The following is a 19,015-nucleotide window of genomic DNA, read 5'->3' on the forward strand; positions in this document are numbered from 1 at the left end:
ACTGGTCTAGGGCCATGGTGGGATTTTCCTGGGATGGGAAGTCCTGGGTGCAGTGCTGGTGGGCGGGTGGGGGCAGCAGGCTGCTTCTCTTACTGATCCTGGGGTTCGTTTCTGAAGACTGATGACAGCACACGATCAAATCACCGCCTTGGCAAGATGTGAAGCGGCATCTACTGCGCCACGGCCGCCACACTTGTCCACTTAGCGTTCAAGGTGTGTGCCAGGCGTCCCTCCTCTGCCAGCCGCACCCCCACGCCCCCTCCAGCTCTGCAGCCACCAAGCCAAGCTGCTTAGAGTTCTTGGAAGGCACGAGGCCTCTCTTCCCAGTCTTTGCTGGGCTGTTGCTGCCCTTAGATGCCTTTCCCACCCCACCCGCCTCGCCAACCCTCCTTTGTAGGCCCGCTCTCCTAGGCCTTTCCCGGAACCCTCCACCTTAGGTTGGGGATCACGTCCTTGCTCAACACTCCCTCAGCCCCCAAGGAAATGACATTTTTCTATCTAAAGTATGTGTGTGTGTATATATACATATGTTTTTGAGCCCAGACCTGCAGCGAGAAGTGTAAGATGTACAAAATTCAGAAAAGTCAAACGTACCTTCATGTCCCGTGAACACCTCATTTAACTAGGCTAACGGATGGCACCTAGGAGCAGGGCCCCGGAGCCTGCCGACTGCCCTGCCCTGGCACAGGTAGCAACAGGGGTAAACGCGGGAGTTTTACGTTGGTGTAAAAACAAGCGCTGGGAATGGCGGTTGTACCTCAGTGACACGTATACAGACACATTGTACATAAAAACTAATTCAGATATAAAGCACGGCTTCTTGGTAGACTCGGCGGCAGACAGCTCCGTGGTTTCGGCAGCTTACCTTGGTTTTCTTGTCGTCGGTGCCAGCCCCGTCTTTGCCTTTGCTGACCATGCGAGCTGAGGAAATACAAAACGAGAATGGACGTTACACCCATTTGCACGGCTCCTGGACGGGGCCCGGGGCCGTTAGGCCTCTTTCTCAGGGTGGTGCCACCTGCTTTGCTCAGGTGGGCTCAGTGGGAACCACTGGTTTTCTCTCCCCGGAACCTGTTAGGCCTCTCGCTGTTAGTATCAACACAGCACGCTGGGGTCATTGCTTGGCGCACCCTGACGAGGGCAGCAGGCTGGCCGAGGGTGGGGACATGCAGAGGGGACGCAGAGGCAACTTCCGGGCACACGTTGGCACAGGGAAGGCAGGCCCTGCCTCTTACAGGCTCCCTTCCTGCCTCTGCCTGGGCCAGTCCCCCCCAGCTGGGGCCAACTCCTCTCCAAGGAGGGGCACTTGGAAGTCCCAGGGCCACCGATGGGGCAGCTCAGCCAGGCTCTGGCCCCTGCAGGACCCCTGCTCATGCTGTCACCCAAGGGTCAGGGCCAGCCCCTCACTAATGGGGGCTTTGGGCACCAGCCCCAGCTGTTCTCCAATGAGCCCACCCCCCCGACCCAGCCCTGGAGGGTCTTCTCACCATCTGGTGGCCCTCCCAAGGGGTTAATCCTTGCATTTCCCCAAATTAGCTCATAACTGGTTACCATCGAACATCCTACAGATGAACCTCTGGATTTTAGGACTAAACCATTGACCATTTTTGTGTTTAGAAAGCCACACCCATTGGTGAAACCAGTCTACTGGTCTACCAGGGTCACCTCTGCCTGACCTTCTCCTTCTACTGACATTCATTGTTGAAGATTGATTATAGATTTGTCTTTGATTTCAATATTGTAGTCCCCTTGCCCCAAGGACTTGGAGCTGCTCACTGGCTACGGGAGACTGGATTTTTAGAGTGACCAGCATTGATGAGCTGGCCCAGAGGTTTTCAGACTTCACCGTGATGAATCACCAGGAGAGGTTATTAAAATGCAGGTTCCTGAGCCCACCCTGAGACTCTTAGCCAGGGTCCAGGACCTGGTTCACAGCCTTTGCCCACATCAACCATCATGCATGTCACAACCAATGCGTCTGCTAGATCAGCATTTCCCAAATTGGGGGACTACTGAACAGGCCCTCTTCCAGGAGATGTAAGCAGATGAGATCAAATAACTTTGGGGAATTCATACTATGGGTCCTTCTCAGAGGGTCAACATGTGCATTAGATTATTAAAGACTCGGGCAAGTCCTGAACCTGCAAACCCTATTTAACTTTGTTTAGTCTAAGCTGACTGGACCATGGACGCACCTGTCAGCATCCAGTGGACCAGGATTCTATAAAACACCGTTTTCAGGAAGCGGTGTTGTAAGGTGTCAAGCCACAGTTATTTGCCTCCTACTATTTTGGAACTTAGGATATTTTAAAATGGACACAGGATTTTTTTTCTGTTTTAAATTTTAAGGGATTATAAATTTATTAGGTCATCTGGATACCAGATGGGTTGAGCTCCAAAATGGCACCAGCCTCTGTTTTAAATTTTAAATACAGCTTCCTTTATCGACGACATTTCCAAGTTTTCTTGACATGCAGGATCTAATAAAAACTTAACAGATGTTTGCCATTGACAGCTTCAGTAGCATCCATGTCTGAACCCTGAAAATAACCCTGAAATGCTCAGGGCCCTAAATGTATGGATGCACCTGACGTGACCAGGAAGCCGCCTTGGGTTGTACACTGTCCCCTCCCTGACAGAGACCTCGACACTTGGGAACCGCCAACCGCCCCTCCCATCTCTCCAGCCCCCAAAGGGCGACTGTGGTCTTGCTTCCTAGGGCTCAGGAAGGGGGGTGCTTTGAACAGGAACATTTTGTTCCTGCTCATTGTCCCTCCTGCGGGGTGGGTGGGGGTGGGGTCGTTGTGTCATTGGCTCAGTGTGGGCTGTTGGCCACCTCCGAGCGCTTGTGTGTGTCACCTGCCGCGCGTGATGCATTGTCCACTGACAAGAGCAGCAGGAGGCGGGCTCGTGCCCTCTGCGTCTCTGGGCCAGGAGGTTTCGCTCCAGAACCTTCTGGAAGTCACTGTGGTGTACAAGGAAGAGCTTCCTTCCCGAGCAGACCTACCTGGATTCTGAACCTGGCTTGGCCATTTGCGACTTGGTAACCTTCAGTGAGTTACTTTGCCTCTCTGAGCCTCAGTTTTCTCATCTGCCAAGTGGGCTAATGACACCCACTTGGGAGGGCCGGGAGGGTTCTAGGCTATACATTTAAGGCGCACGACAGGCCCTCAAAAGTCGGAGCAGCTGTTACCCTCTCTGGAGTGCGGCCCACCAACCTCCCGTGGGCTGGTGGACTGTGCGGATAAACCAAGTGGCCGGGGGACTGAACAGGGCAGGAAGCGCTGGGCGGGGGTGTTGGTGACATGCAGAACGGCGGGCAAGCGTGAGGGGGGCTCGTGCGTCCAGGGCCTGAGGGCAGGAGGGGGCCACGGGAGGGTGAGCGGCGGGACCCAGGCGGTCCGCTTAGGGGCTGTGCCTGGGAACCTGGAAGCGGCAGGAGTCACGGGGGCCAGAAGCTCAGTGGCAGTGCCCGCAGCCCGGGTGGCACACGGGGTTCCGGGAAGCAGCTCAGGGGCTCTTGACACAGACCTTTGAGTTGAGGGACCCGGCTGGCGGGCTTCCCGGGCAGCCCAGCCGCAGGCTGCTTTTCAGGTGGTTCTCGAAGGTCAGTCTTTTTTGTGTCCTCCCCCTCAGAGGGGCTTGGGGGCTCTGAATCCTCTCCAGGGGCCCCCGGAGGGGCAGCCCCTCCCACATCCACCTGGGAGCCTCCCTGCTCCTTCTGCACGTTGGCTTTGATTTCCACGTGGAACGTGAACTCGGGGGGCCCGTCATGCCCTTCCACAGGCCCCGCGCTGGGCCCCTCAGGCTCTGCGGCCTGGGGCTCTGTGCAAACTTTGGGGAGGTAATCGACATGGAGGGGGATGGCACCCTCAGCTGGGAAACCGGATGTGCCAGTGGCTTCTCTAGAAACTGTCTGGGGGGCTGGCCCGCCTCGGGTTGGGGAGCTCTGCAGACCTGGGGAGACCTGGGAGGGAGGGGAGACCTGGGAGGGAGGAGAGTCCTGGGAGGGAGGGGAGTCCTGGGGCGAGGACTCGTCGATGTCGCGGTCTTCATCCACCTCCTCACCCCCCAGCCTCTCTTTGCCCTGATGCCCCTTCAGAGGCGGCCCCTCCTGGCGCAGGCCTCCCAAAGGCTGGTGCTCCAGCAGCCCCAGGCCACGGCGACTTCCTGCTGTGTCCTCGGGTTCTGCCCCCAAGGGCGGGTCCTTGGCTTCTCTGAGGCCCTCGGGCAGGATGGGAGCCCCAGGTACGTCGGGCACGTGCTGGCGGGTCAGACCCGGGGTCCTCAGGCCCGTGGCCGCGTCTCCATGACGCCTCGGCTCTTTGAGGACGCCTTCCTGGACCGCCTCTGTCTGCAGATGCCCAGGGGAGCTGGGCTCCGGGAACGCCGGGGCCTCCTCGGCCCGGGCCCCTGGCTTTGGTCCCCACTCCTGGAGGGGCTCCCGAAGGCCTCCTGTTGGAAGAGGCGGTGGGCAGATGGGATGATGCTGAGGACAGTGAGAGTCTTTGGCTTCTGGCTGTTTCTCTCCCTGAGGCAGTGCGGAGACCCCAGAAGCTTCTCTGCCATGTCCAGGCTGAACCTGAGAGCTAAGTCCATCGGCCAGGGGCCTCTCGGGCACCTCCCTCTGCTGACCGGGAACTCTCAACTCCTCTGGGTTTGAAGAGGCAGCAGTGGCAAAAGGTTAGCAAGGGCTCATTGATTGTTTAAGAGGGAGCACACTTATTTGTTGCAATAAGAAAAGGACATTTAAACGACATCACAAGCCTGCACGCACTGCGCTCACCCTCGTTGCTTTGGTCTGCTTGGAATGAAAGCTCTCTCGGTCTATGCTGGGGGGTGGGGGTTGGGGTTGGGGGGAGTGAGCACCTCCCCTCTGTGGGCCTGTTTTCTCACCTTGGACCTGGTTAGTTCCAGGGCCCCATATAGCATTGGTGTTAGGCCCAGACACTTCCTAAAGCCAGGTGGCCTCAGTGGTGGTGCTAACCATTGGCTAAATCCCATATCACTTTCTGGAGAAAAAAACAGCACCTAGTTCCTAGCTATTTTGCAATCTAGAAGCTTCCACATTACACAGTAGACTCTGAAGTTCATTTATGCAGCAAATGACAGCCAACAAACCCAGCCTGCATTGTCTCAGAGGTCTCCATTTCCTAAGAAGAATCTCTAGGACTTAAAAAAATTAAGTTCTTAAAGGTTGTATGCTAAATGATTACAGAAAGTTGCTTTTCTTGAACACAGCAGTTTTGGTTCCTGAGAAGAAAATCATAATAGGGTTTGAAGTTTGCACAGAAGAAAACGGAAAAGAAATGGCCTGTTGGGGATCTGGTTGAGGCCTTGCTCCTGGGACAGACCAGAGGGCACAGCCTGCAGGGAGAACCGCCCGTCACACATGCTTGCGTTTCTGTTGGATATTCATTCCCTCTTCCCCAAGTGGGACAAGGCCAGCTTTTTTTCAGAACACTAAACACTTTAGGGTTGACTCAGAAATAGTGCTGGGAAAAACATGTTAGAGCTCTTTCTAGATCCGCACAGCCCAACTTTAATAAGTACCACCCCCTAAACATCTGCTGGGCCTGTGACGTAGGGCCCAGGCCCAAATTCTCTTTTCAGGGTCGAGTCCGCCTGAGACTTGCCATCTCCCTCCTCCCAACCCCCAAGGCTTGGCAGGCAATTCCAGCCACTGACCTTGAGTCACATGTCCAGCCGCTTGGTCTTCCAGGTTGGGGGTGTCTCCGATGCCTGCTTCTTCAGCTGGTTTATGTGTCGGCAAATGAAGGAGAGAAAAGCAGAGACAGTTACTGTGTGCTAACGACAAAGCTCTCTGCACCTCCCAGTCGTTTTCTGAAAACATTTTTTAAAAAGGCACCTTTACCAGTACCGAGGGGCTGTCCCTCCGACTCGCTGAACATGTTATTGCTGGGGATATTGACTACACAAACCCCTTACACTGTACAGGTGACCTCAGTCCAGTAGGAAAGACCTTCCCCACAGTGGGCCAAGGGTTCTGAGGGCCCCACTGGACAAAGACACACAGGGTGGGTGAGGCCAGAGGAGCAATTTGTTGCCAGGCACGGCCATGGGACCCGTGTCCGGGTGTTGAGTCCCAGCCCCAGCTCGGGGCAGAGGTGGAGGGAAGGGCTAGGCATGGGCTGTGGAGTCAGGCTGGGACTCACACCCAGGTGCCATTATTGACTTAACCTGTGCGTCTCCATTTCCTTACCTAGAACCCCAAGGTGACGATACCGGTTCTACTCCTACAGGAGAGCGGTGAGGATTAACACAAGAATTTGTGTGAACGTGATTAGCAAAGCGCCTGGCATATAGTAGGTGCCCCAGAGCTGTTTGGTTTCTTTTCTCCCAACCATGGGAAACCCTTGAACTGCATGCCCAGAATAGGCGCCTCCTGGTTCAAGGGAGGCCAGCAGTGCCAGTGATAGCTTTGGGGTGTCTTGGGCTTCTGCTTAGCAGCTCAGCCCAAACACAGAAGACTGAGCAAAGGTTTCTGCACATTTCAATGGTGCTGAAATCAATAAGCTTTAATGCAATGCCAATTTCAGCCTCATAATAAATCAGGATACTGCTCCAGGACAGTGAGTATAACTGTCCAGAAGAAAGAGCCTACAAGACCAGTCAGCCATCCATTCCCATGCGCTGGCCTCAGGAGCCCAGTGACAGAGGGCCCCCTGCCCCCCGAGAAATGCCTGTATGCTGTTGGCTGGGCCACCAGTCTTTTCTCCCACACCTGCAATGACTCGGCCTCTACACCTAAGACAGAAATGACAGGTTACCATCCCTGGCCACACGGGCCCACCACAGAGAGCACGGAGGAGGGAAGGGGAAGACTCCCTGGTCTCCGGATAGGCCCGTGATGGCCTTGTAAACACCCGCCCACTGGCTGTCTCAGGGCAGCTGTGGTGAGGGGGGCCGCGGTGAGCTCAGGAAACTCCCCATCTACCAGCTCATAGCACAACCGCCCTCTGGGCCCCCGAGCTGACACTGTGCTGCCCGTGAGGTCTAATGGTGACAACTCCATGTCATTTGACGATACTGTCCGGCAAGCGCAGCTCCAAACATAGATTCGGTCTGAGTTTCTGTCGAGGTTATGGAAGGAAAACTCAGTGACAGCAAGTCCCGCTGAAAGGCACAGATCCGGGAGACAGAGCACAGGACAGGCATGCCGGGATGATGTCACCACCATGGCCCCGGGAAGTCGGCAGCTTCCACAGGCCAGCGCAGAGCTGTGAGAGCCTGGCCCTGGCACCGGCTTGAAATTGGAGGGTGCCAAGAACTCTGACGACCCCCAGTGCCAGCAAGGGAGGCCTCCGAAAAGTCAGAGGGAGGGAGGGCATGTGACCGTGGCTGGCCCAGCACATCACTATACGGCCTCTCTGTATCCCTGAAGCCCCAGGGGCAGGGGCTCCCACCCCAGCACAGCAGTGATTCTTGCAGTGGGGCGGCCACACTGCACCCCCAATAGGACCTCAAATGACAAGTGTTCAGGGGGATACCAAGATACAGCAAATGGAACCTGCCAGTTGAGGTGCCAAGCGAAGGTGCATATTGTCCAAGTCAACAGCTGAGCCTCTGACACCTTCTGCCTCATGAGGAAGCAAGAGGATGGAAGGGAGGGTATCTCTGAGGAGGGTTTCTTTAGAAAGAACAGATTGGGGGGGTTGGCCGTGTAGACACCTCCCCCACCTCAGTCCCAGTGAAAGGGGTTCAAGGCACCCCTTGGAGACCCTTGGTGAGTGTCCTCTATGGTTAGCGCCATGGCGGGCGCTGTCAGAACCCTACCTCGGAGAGCAGAGGAGGGGAGAGGCCAGCCCTGCTTTGGAGGGTGGACAAGGAATATGGTGGAGGCCCCGCTGTCAGTCTGCAAACCACAGTTTGGGCAGAGAATGTCTGTGTGTCTCCCTTAGCGCTCCTATGGGTCAGGGCAGCGTCCGTGTGGGGATGCTCTAGACTACGTCCAGCAGGTCCCCAGCTGGAGCAAGCGCCTCTGCAGAGGTGAGGCTGCAGGTAGATCGCCAGCCCCCAAGGAGCAGCGGAGAGGAAATGTCTGCCTGAACCAAGTGCAGGGAGGAACCTTCGGGGGGGATGACGGGGTGGGAGGAGATGGGAAGAATTGAAAAAAGGTCCCCATAGAGAGAGTCAGCTTTAAACTCCACAGAGAGCATGCAGGCAGCTGCCCTCGCAGTGCCAGCCAGGAAGGCTCTTCCTGCCTCCCATCCTCCCCCTCCCCCGCCCAGAGGGGAGGGGCTGCAGCCTTGAATGAGCTCTGACCTTTGCATGGAGTGGACCTTCTGATCGGCATTTGCAGACTGTGTTTTGTGATTAATGAGACGGAAATCTTTTTGATTACCTAGGAGTGATGGACAGTGGGCTACAGTGTTCACCCCGGGCAGGGGAAGGGCCCCCATTGGATAAAGAGTGAGGGACAAACACCATGGGACTCATGATCTCATCCCACGAGTCCTTTCTTGGCCTTCAAACCATCTTCCCTGTCAAGGATGAGGCCTGCCGGGCTTCAAGAACATTCCTCTCCACCCATCTCAGAGGACCAACTCCAAAAGCCGAAGCTGCTTGGAAGCGTGGCCCTGCTTGGCCCGGCGTGGGGTTCCCACGCGTGGGGCCCCGAGGAAGGCTGTGGCTTCCCACGTGGCTGCGGTGAGCACCGTCCTTAGGAAGGAAAGACACTCCTGCCTGGGACAGGTCCCCACTCCCCATTGCTGGTGAAATCCTGTCCAGAATTCTTCTGCGTTTCTTGTCGAGCACACGCCCACCACCAAGCGCCTGTGGGGTCTGCATGTCAGCCCAGGGGAGGGGACGCGAAGGAAATGCCAGCAGGAGCTCCGGGCTGGGCTAGCCGTGTCCTCAGGGCCCGGGCAGCTCTCGGTGACTCTGGTGGCCCCGAGTCCGGGGCTATTTCTGGTCGGTGCCTAGACGTCCGAGCTCCTCCCCATCACCGTGTGGACAGGACAGCGGCGTCATGCCTGTTCCGTGCAGACACGTGTGACAGGAGGGTCGCAGGACTGGATGCTGGATTATATGCTGAACTCCTCAGGGCTTGTCCTCCAAAGGTGAGGGTGAGCCTGTCGCTGCTGCTGCACACTGAGTGCTGCTGGCGGCAAACGGGACCCTGAGGGTGAGCCTGTCGCTGGGCAGCGTCTGCGGGAGGATGCGCTGACGGGACAGGAAGGAGAAGCTAGAAGGGAGGCACAAGGTCCTCTCCCCTGGGAGGCTGGCAGACGGCCATGGAGGCAGCGGGACATCCAGGCGTCAAGCTGAGAACACCCCAGTTGTCCCAGGAGCCAGTGTCCCCCACATTCCCGCCTCACTCTGAGATGAGCACAACCCCACGCGCACCCTTTCCTGCAGCAGATCAGCCGGGAACCCAGCCCTGGGGTCACCCTCACCTGTGGTTCCTTCTGGGATCTCCGCGCGGGGCTGAGCGGCTGCTTGCTTGCCGGGGCCTCCCTCATCCACTAGGGGCGCTGTCACGTCTGGAAACCACTGAAAATCACCTTTGGGGGGCCCGGGATGAGCCGCGCCAAGCCCCTCACCTTGCTTCGTGTGCGGCAGCAGGGCAGGGAGGGGAGGCAGGAGGGAACTCAGCCGCATGCAAAAAAGCCACACCACAAAGCAGGTCCAGAGCCACCCTGTCTGACATCTCCCGGGAAGCACATTAATATTCTGCTTGAGTGGCACCGGCCCATGAGACGCCCAGGCCCTCTGCCAGGAAAGCCAGGGACGGCCCTGTGTAGGCACGCAGTGCAAGAGACTGCTGGGGACGGTCCCAGGGAGAGGTGAAGAAGAGATGTTGAAAATCAGATGACTGTTCACAGATGTCTGATCCTTAAGGTGGTGCAGGAGAGGAACTGGGACTAAGGCAGGGCAGGAACTCCGGGGTTAGGGATGGGGTCTACGGCTTTGCTGTGAGTCCTTTGTCCTCGTTGGGCCTCAGTTTCCTCATCTGCAAAATGGGAGTATCAACTCCAGGTGGCCTCCAAGGTTTCCTCCAGCTGGCCCTGTCCCCGAGCCCATGACCCCTGGTTAAGGAGCACAGAGTCCCCTGGGTAGTGAGGAGCAGGCCTTTGCTGTCCGGGGTCAGGTGCTTGACCACAGGACTGGGGCGGGGCCACCTTCAGAGCAGAGTCTGGAGGTGGAGACCCCCCACCAGGAGTTGCTGTTGGTCCCTCACTAAGGTGAAGGCTTCCAATCGGCATTGGTCCCCGAGCAATGCCCTGGCACACTCCCAGGCGGTTCTGGGTGAACATAAGGAGTTGTCAGTGCGGGAAGCTGTCCAAGGGCCTGATCAGTTTAGACAACTGGAGTCCATTTTAATTACGGTCTCGGGAGCAGGCGGAGCAGCCCGGCCCAGCACGGTTACCCCTTCCCTGCCGGGTGGGAGCTGAGCTCTTGGGACCCACACATGCACAGGGTCCCCAGAGCAGTGAGACTTGTTGGAAGATTCTTCCAGAACACCGTTGACGGGATACTGAAAACCATGATGTGGAAGGCTGGCCTGGGTTCTGGCATTAGCGTTTCAGGACTTTCTCAGGGAGGTAGGCAACTTGTGCAACTGTCCTAACAAGATCAGCAGGATGTGTCTTGCATCACTGGCTCTAAGGAGAGGAAAGAGCATTTGGCCTGGTATTCTCTTCCCTGGGCTGAGAACCTGGGGTGGGGGAAGGGCCATGCCCACTGTGTCCTCCACGGATGCACCCTTAGACCAAGCAGTTGGCAGGCACTTGACAGCCACTTTCAGAATTCATCCAAGGTGGCTGCTGGGGCCAGGTTCGCATCCTGTGACACACGGGTGCAGTAATGGGCAGGGCCCGGAGCAGTGCTGAGAACAGAACCTGGAGCCTCCTTGGGGAGGATGAAGAGATGAAGGTGCAGATACCACGGACGGGTTGCTCGGAAGCCATTCTCAAGTCCCTTGTCTCTTGATTTCTCCCACTGAAGAGGCTGTAAAGCAAAACACCTGGTGGCCCAGTCTCCCTTCCAGCCAGGGGTGGGCCGTGAGACTCGGTTCTGACAAATGAGACACAAGCAGAAGCTGGCCAGGTGGGGCTTGCAGAAAACCTCGTGTTTTCCTAATTAAAAGAGAACACTTTGGATGCCAGGGCTCTTTTGGCCACTTTGCTTTGCTACTTTCTTTCTGTTTCGAAGGCAGTTGTGATGCCTGGAAGTGCAGCAGCCATATCGTAACCATGAGGCAATATAACCGTACAGGATGGGAGAAGGTAAAGACGGCGGAACACTGATGAGACCGGGGACTGCCCAAATCTGGGTATCTTATCATGTGAGACAAATAAACCTCTTCAGATATATGCCTCCGTTCCTTGGGTTTTCCTTGACCTGCAATCAAATTCAGTCTCGACTGACATAGATGGGAAGCAAGAGAAGGGGGTCAAAATCGGGACCAAGGAGCACCCCAGGAAATACATGAGGAGCTTTATAATAACCTGGACAGCAAATGTCTAGAGAGAACAGGTCGGAAGATGGGCTGGAACTAACACGGTGGCCAATGTCCAGAGGCCCAGCCAAGCCCTTTGCTCAAACCCAGGACACTAAACCAAGACCAGCCCCAAAGTGTGAGCTCGGAGCCAGGCGTTGACTTGCTCCTCTCCTCAGCCACACGGCTGCTCTGGGACCTGGTGGCTCATGAGAGAGTGAGCTGGGTGGGGCTTTTGCAGAAGTTTGGGGAGGTCAATGGATATGAAGCAGGGGCTTTGAGGAGTTGCTTTGCCACAGACCCCAGTCTCTGCACGTGTGGCTGCCTCAAAGCACCCACGCGATGAAGGTGCCCATACCTGGCACCAGCGAGCAAGGCATCAAAGCAGGGCTTGGCTCCGCCAGCATTCCTGAGCCAAGCCTGAGCCATCCTGCAAAGCACTGAGCGAGCGTATCTCAGCCAGAGGGAGAGGCAACAGCAATGCAGCCAGGAAGGGTGGCACACATGGGCGCAAAGCACGGCGACACGCAGGCTGGTGCATGGGAGGAGCTGGCTGGATGGAGCAATGAGAGGAAGGAGGCCCCACCTTTGGCTGTCGGAGTGCTCTTAGCATCAGCGGTTTCAGATCTGTCACCGGTGGGGGTCCGCAGGGGAGGCTCTGGAACATACACAGTGAGTCCCTCAGAATGGCCACCACTCCCACCCCCCCTTTGGATCTCAGGAGGAACTCAGGAGCAGTTTGTTTCGAAGCCAGAAGTCACTCAGTATGGAAGCCAGAGGGATGGACCGTAGTCGCATGATAAAACCACAAAGAGGCCCAACTCCCTACTTCCCCTCCCCCCAAACACAATGGTGCCCACACCAGGGTCATTGGGCATAGACACAGGTGAGAAGTAGTTGGTCTTGGCGAGAGGAGACAGTGCCTTTTCATCAGCTTGTGGTTCCAGCTGAGACAGGGCTCTCCTGACAAATGGCGGCAGATACCAAAAAGCTACGCCCCGAGGACCTGGGGCCTCATCTTTCCTTGCCGGGGAGACTCATGGGAGATCACTGCCATTAACAAGGGGCAAGCAGAAAACACCTGGAAAACACTCAGCGCTCCAACTCCTTCCTCTGAAAAGGAAGTAGCTCAGGGCAGACCCAGTGCCCGCTTCTAACTGGACAACCGGTGCCTGGACTCCTGCCGGCTCCTCTCATGGAAGGGTTTCTAAGTACGGGCTAACCAGCCTTGAGTGACACCTGGAGTGTCAGCCTTAGTTACTTGGAAGAAAACTGTCCTTTCAGAACCGGAAGCCAGGAAGCTCTGGCGCCCTCTGGGAGAGCCACTCCACCCAGGGTGGGGGCAGCCGTGGGGTCGGTTTCATGATAGGGGGCTGGTTCTGTGCACGAAACGGATGAAAAAAGGCAAGTGGAGTCCTAGGGCACCGTGGGGTCAGACACCCCGGACCCTTTGCTAAAACGCCGTCCCGGGACACCAGCCCTGGCTGCGCCCATCCAGTCAAAGAAGCGCTAATTCTAAACAAGCCGCCAGCAGATGTAGTTCCCTGGTCCCGGAGCTTGCAAAAACCTGCAAACGTCATGCAGACTGTCTGCGGAGTCTTATTACTAACCAGCCTTGACTGGCAGGGCGCTGGCACATATGGGCATGACCAGGTCCCAAACACCCCTGCCCCCAATCTGTCCTCAGCCTGCAACCCTTATCATCTGCGTTATCTTTGTTAAATTTCTTGGAGGTGGGAAGGAAGGGGAAGGGCTTCTTCCGAGTATCTTATCTAGAAGGTATAACCACTTAACCCATTAAACACCTTTTCATTCATTAGGATGTCTTATTTGATCCGTCAGCCAACTTGCACCCTTTGCAGCTCTCTTTGGCTGCACCTAGTCCTTTCCCAATGGTTAGCACCTACTTAGATAACGCTCTGCCTAGTATTTTACATGTGGTTTCCTGTCATTATCTAAAGTGTCGCAGGTCAAGTGGCACCTCTGCCAAGGGGCACCCCTTGCTCCCCATATAAAAACAACTCGTTCTAAGTCCTTAGCAGCAAGAACAAGCCCGATGAGAACTATGGAAATCTTTCAGGTATTACTGCTTCCTTGGCAAGTATATTCTCCGGGTAAGCAAACTACCTCCAAATGCTTTCCTTTCCCAGCAGGGACAAAAAGGTTGGCCCCTTAAAACTCGCATATAAGTTGACCCTTAGACAACACGATTTGAACTGGGTGGGTGCACTCACATGTGGCTTTGTTTCAGTAAATACTGTAAATATATGTTCTCTCCCTTATGATTTCCTCAATAACATTTTCTTTTCTCCAGCTTCCTTTTATTGAAAGAATACAGCATGTAACATAGAATATAAAACAGGTGTTAATCGACTATTTATGTTATCAGTAAGGCTTATGGTCAAACAGTAGGCTGTCAGTAGTTAAGTTTTTTTGGGGGGGGGTCAAAAGTTATATATGTATTTTTGATGACTTGGGGGGTTGGCACCCCAAACTCCCAAGTTGTTCAAGGGTCAGTTGTATATATATATTATAATATGTCTGTTTGGGCCTAGAACTTCTGATCATGTTTCATGTGAAAGAATGGAGTAGTTTTAGCGAATATTCTTTAGGCAACTCTGAGACACAAAATAACTCAGCTGATTCTTACTGTACAAATTGAATTTAGTTTTCCCTTTAAACAATAAGACTGGTGAAAACCGCTTTTTTTTCTGGACTTAAAAAAAATGAGCTTTTTATTTGAGAACAGTTTTAGATTCACAGTAAAATTGCAAAGATAGGACAGAGAGTGTACCCCAAACCCAGTTTCCCCATTATTCACATCCTTCATTATTATGGTACATTTGTTGCAACATAATCTGTATTTTTCACTTAATTTTTAAACCAGGCAACCCTAAATAGAGCATCATTTTTCATTGGCAGAATTCATCTGGGGCAAAATTCAGCATGTTGTGATTCTAAGTTGGATTCCATCCGTGAGCGTTTAATAAAGAGTTTAATAACTGAAGTTCCATGGGGACCTGGCAGAGAGTGACGAGAGGCGTGCGGGGCGGGGGCTGGAGGGCACGTGTGGGCTCAGGTCCTCAGACGAGGGAGCGCTTAGGGCCCAGCAGCGCTCCACAAAGAGCTGAAACTTAGCAACTAGGGCTGGAGCCAGGCTGTGGCCTGCGGGGAGGTCAGAATGCACATTTCTTGTTACCATGACACCAGGTAGGGAGTTCAAGGGGCCATTGGGAACCCATCCCCCAACCCCACCCGCATCCCTCCTCTCCCATCACTCTTTCTGGCTGGGCAGCCTCTGAGCCCAGGGACAGCAGGCCCACTCTGCCTCCACTTCCTCCAACCTGGAGCCCACGTGTCTAATTTCCAAGCTCCTGTGACTCCAATGTGTTCTCTGCTTAAACACATACAGAGAGGCCAGCCTTTGAAATAAGGCCCCCAGTGAGTCCGGAAACCTTTCCAAGACAGAGACTGTTGTTCCTGTACCCAGGGCACCTCCTGGCGACCTGCCTCCTCCAGGGAGCCCTCCTGGATAGATGCACCCAGGAAAGGTCGTTTCCCACCTAGGAGCTGCACCGCTTCTATTCACCATCCCACACCCCAGGCTGCAAAGTGTTTTTAAAATTATTTTTACCACTAAAAGAGGAAGTAGACTGCTTGCCATTTTGTCTCCTTAGGAGTAGGTCTGGAGGGCAGGGGCAGGGTCCTCCTCACACTGAGGCCAGCTCGGTGCTCCTGGCGGGAATCGGGCCAGCATGTGGAGCGGAAGAGAGGCTGCGCAATTCCTGAATTTGGTGGCCAGACAGTGAAATGAAACATATTTGTTTGGAATGGGACAGGAGGAGGCCAAGCTGATTTGCCCAAAAGACTGTATTTTAGAATATGCAGAAGTGGATGCAGTTTATTAATGTAGGTATAGTAGGAATCCCAGCGCTAACTAACGTGCCGAATAGGGCCCAGACAGGCCTGCGAGGGAGAGATGAAGCTAATGTGTAGGGCCACGTATTTTGCATGCTAATGAGTGCTGCTGATTTATAGGTCAACAGGTTGGGTGTGGCTAAAGACTCGAGAGAGCACCCTGTACTGATCAGACTGACTCGCCCTGCAGTCTTTGTCACACGGCATCCACTCGGGTGGCACACTCCCCTTTGGAAAGGTACATTTTCAAAGAGCGTCACATCTGGGTTATCTTGGCTCATTCAAATGATGAGGCGTCTCTCTCTTGACAATCTAACCCAATAAAGTGTTTAAAACTTCTTTAAGAAACTGGCTGCAAACCCTTCCTGCCAGCCTTTTCCAAAGCCAGCGGACCGGCTGTGAGTCCCGAGGCCCGGGCTGCCGTGCAGGGGGTGCACTAACCTTTCAGGCCGTGGTGCCCGTCACCCTCGTGGTCCTGCAGCAGCGTGTAGCTCCCCTGAGAGGGGAGATCTTTCCTGTCCCCAAGCCCGTAGGTCCCGGCATGATCGTCCATCATGTTGAACTCCTGGCGGGGCTCAGTCATCCTGGTTCAAGGCCCACCTGGGGAAGGAAGATGGGAGGTTGAGGCTGGGATGTTGAGATGAGGCTAAGTGCTCGGGGGGTGGTGTGTGTGTGTGTGTGTGGAGTGGGGGTCAGGGAGAGGAAAGTGCCACCTCCCTAGTTCATGGCAGACATATCCTCCCCTCCCCACTGACCTCCCCAGCAACCTCAGCCTGCGCTTTGCATCCCTGCCAAAGTGTTATTTACATGTATGTGCACCTTTAATTCACAAACATCACATCAGTTCATGTTTGAAACACCAGGTGGACAGGTGCAGCGAGCCTGACTTGTTATGCCAGCACTCGTTCAACTTCAGTAAGAAGTAAATGCTGCTGACTAGTTTAATGTTTTGTTGTTTGTTTGTTTGTTTTTTTATGCAGAGGGTAGGACCAAACAGGAGAAGGAAGGCATCAGCAGACACCCCTGGTAAGGACACTGAAGTAGAGAAAAGCACATGTTGTTCAACCTCATGCAACTCACTGCACAGCAGAACCACCTCTTGACCCGTGTCCTGACTCTCCCAGTTCCGAGTTGGGTAGCCCCCGGCCCTGCCAGGAGGTCAAAGCTGTGGCCTCCACTCCCCTCACTGGCACCCACCAGGACCTCAGCTGTGCATTCTGAGGGCGGGCAGGGAATCTCTAACAGCGCCCGGAGCGGGTGTGAGGCTCGGAGCAGCATGCACCCCCTTCCCGGCAAAAGCCCAACAGAGCGCGGTAGAAATGATATTTACTCAGGCGCTGTTCTCATCTTCAGTGAGAATATTTCTTTATTTAAAAACTAGCTCATAGCTTTGAGTTTCTGGACTTTTCAATATGCCACTTTGCCCTGGTTCATTTATGCTACTTTGGGTTATTCCATCAGTTTCCATTTTTATCTCTGGAAGTTTTTAGTCTCTTGTCTTTTACTTTGATACCTCCCTTTATATAACCTAATTATCTCATAGTACTTATTCTTTACTTATTTTTGAAACTCCCCTGTCTTACTGGCTTTCAATTCCTCCCTTTAAACTTCTACATGTAGTTGCTTCCCTTTATTGTTTAAATTATTTTTACTTTTAATTTTCACCCCAGATTTATATTAGCTTTTCATTTATTAATGTTTTTATTTTTGAGATAATTTTAGACTTACAGGAGAGTTGTAAAAGTAACCCCTCGTGTCATTTAGTAATTTTTAACCTTTTGAAATTCCTTTTGAATATATTTCTCTATGTTACCTTTTATCATTCTATCCCTTTAGGCTGCTTTTTTCTTTCATTCTTTCCTTTTTATATTTGTGACTTTTATAATTTTTCATAATCTAAATGTAGTCTTTAATTTTCCTTTATAATTTGTAACAGCTATCTCCTTATATTTCTGTTTTCACTTGAACTTTTCTCAGTGACACACGGGCGCTGCCAAAGTGGGTCAGTTGTCCAGGGAAGAGCTGATAACACAAACTGGAGTGGGCGGGGCCTTTTTCTTTCCTGCCTCGGAGGCATCTAGCTCTCAGTTTCGGTGATCAATGAATAACGTCTCCATGGGAAAGGGCTGGAGGACACACCTGATGACACGCGTCCTCTAAATGAGTTATGAGTTGCAGAATGTTTTAAACCCACAGTCTCATCTCCACGGGCGTTGGGCAACTCATACAAATGGTGAACTACAAGGTGGAGGGTGCACCTGGGGCAGACCCTCCATCTAATTTTTCCAAGACTGGCGTTAGCGGTGGGACAGCCAGCTTCCGGCTCTGTGTTTATACCAGCTGGCCACTGGCACACTCATGTCCAGCTTCATTCCTCTCCCTTCTGGGCAGGACACGCCGGTGTGGGTGCCTGAGCTCTCTTCTCCATCCACGATGCAGGATAAGAAGCTGAGAGCTGGGATGGTCTAGGAAGATTTTAAGAGTGAGGTCAAAACTGATGAACTGAGTGAACCCAGAGACAGAGAAGCATGGAACAGAATGCGGAATCTCAGAGGGAAGGCGGAGGAAGGTGGGAGGGTGGGAGGTAATCAACCAAAGACCTTGTATGCATATATGCATAACCCATGGGCACAGACAATAGGGTGCTGAAGGCCTGAGGTGGGGGGCGGGGGGCGGGAGGAGGTCAATGGGGAAAAAAGGGGACATATGTGATACTTTCAACAATAAAGAATTATTTAAAAAACCCCAAAGAGTGAGGTTAGCAGGACCTCTGCTGGGCGAGGCAGAAGGTGGTGGCCTGGCCCCACGGAGGCAGCTCCTGCTCATAGAGAAGGGGGCGCCTTTTCATTCTGACTGAGGCCTGAGGCCCTTGCCCCTCAGAGCTCTCTGGGGAAAGGCATCTGAGACTGAGCTTCTCCAAACCTTGGACATCTCCCCAAGGACGAGCAAGACTCTATTTTAGGAAGATAAAAGTCCAAATTCATCCTTTAAGGTTTAGGATTTGGTGGTGATGTTCTCTACCCTTAGATATGCTGATGGTCTGTTTCCCTTGAAAGCCCCCAAACGTAAGAACCCCTCTTCTGAAAGGCACCAGTTCCATTGTCTGAGGACTCAGCTACGGCTTCCCACCCCTGTAGGAAGCAACGCCTTCCTCACTGCTTCCTGATGGAGCCTCTCTGAGGCCCTCCTGGGTTCACTGCCCAACTGCTCATCCCTGGGACTGGTCCACAAGCCACCTCATCTGGCTGACTTCTCAGGTGCCCCACCCTGGAGGGGTGGAATCGGCCCAGAAGCTTGAGGCTTCCCAAACTTGCCGGAGACACTCTACCTGGCCCAGGTGAGGTAGGCCAGCCAACTGAAGTTTTAGTGAACGCTCAGAAGTTTAAGGAGCCCCATGGTTTTGTCTTGTGACTGGATTGATTCCTTTCAATGACCAAGTCTGCCCTCCTGGAACATGGCGGATGAAGGTGTAAAAGTAAGGATCTGACGAGTTGGCTTCCTCTTTCATAAAATGCCCATTTCTATCCTTTGCTCCCTCCTCTGTTCAAGTCTCGGTGCTCGTTGTAATGACTTGAGTGAGCTCTTATTTTATGAATAACATTAACCTTTTATCCTATTTGTGACAGATCGTTT

General features: G+C 53.8%; 1 protein-coding gene across 19 annotated transcripts in view; it reads right to left on the reverse strand.

Annotated features, from left to right (window-relative positions):
• The window catches only part of MAPT (microtubule associated protein tau), a 76,836-nt gene that overhangs the window by 24,067 nt on the left and 33,754 nt on the right, over positions 1-19,015 (reverse strand). For 10 of the 19 annotated variants that reach the window (XM_006092193.3, XM_006092191.3, XM_014458713.2 and 7 more), the window contains 5 exons: positions 15,824-15,982; positions 12,051-12,122; positions 9,420-9,506; positions 5,689-5,754; positions 866-921 (listed from right to left, as the gene is read on the reverse strand). In XM_006092193.3, the coding sequence (XP_006092255.1) occupies positions 866-921; positions 5,689-5,754; positions 9,420-9,506; positions 12,051-12,122; positions 15,824-15,965 (423 nt within the window). In that variant the 5' untranslated portion in view covers positions 15,966-15,982. Of the gene's footprint in view, positions 1-865; positions 922-5,688; positions 5,755-8,286; positions 8,698-9,419; positions 9,507-12,050; positions 12,123-15,823; positions 15,983-19,015 lie in introns of those variants that run through there. The other 9 variants (XM_006092195.3, XM_006092192.3, XM_014458714.2 and 6 more) reach the window with 3 other exon arrangements.

This window comes from Myotis lucifugus, unplaced genomic scaffold (assembly GCF_000147115.1).
Source record: "Myotis lucifugus unplaced genomic scaffold, Myoluc2.0 scaffold_99, whole genome shotgun sequence".
NCBI lineage: Eukaryota > Metazoa > Chordata > Mammalia > Chiroptera > Vespertilionidae > Myotis > Myotis lucifugus.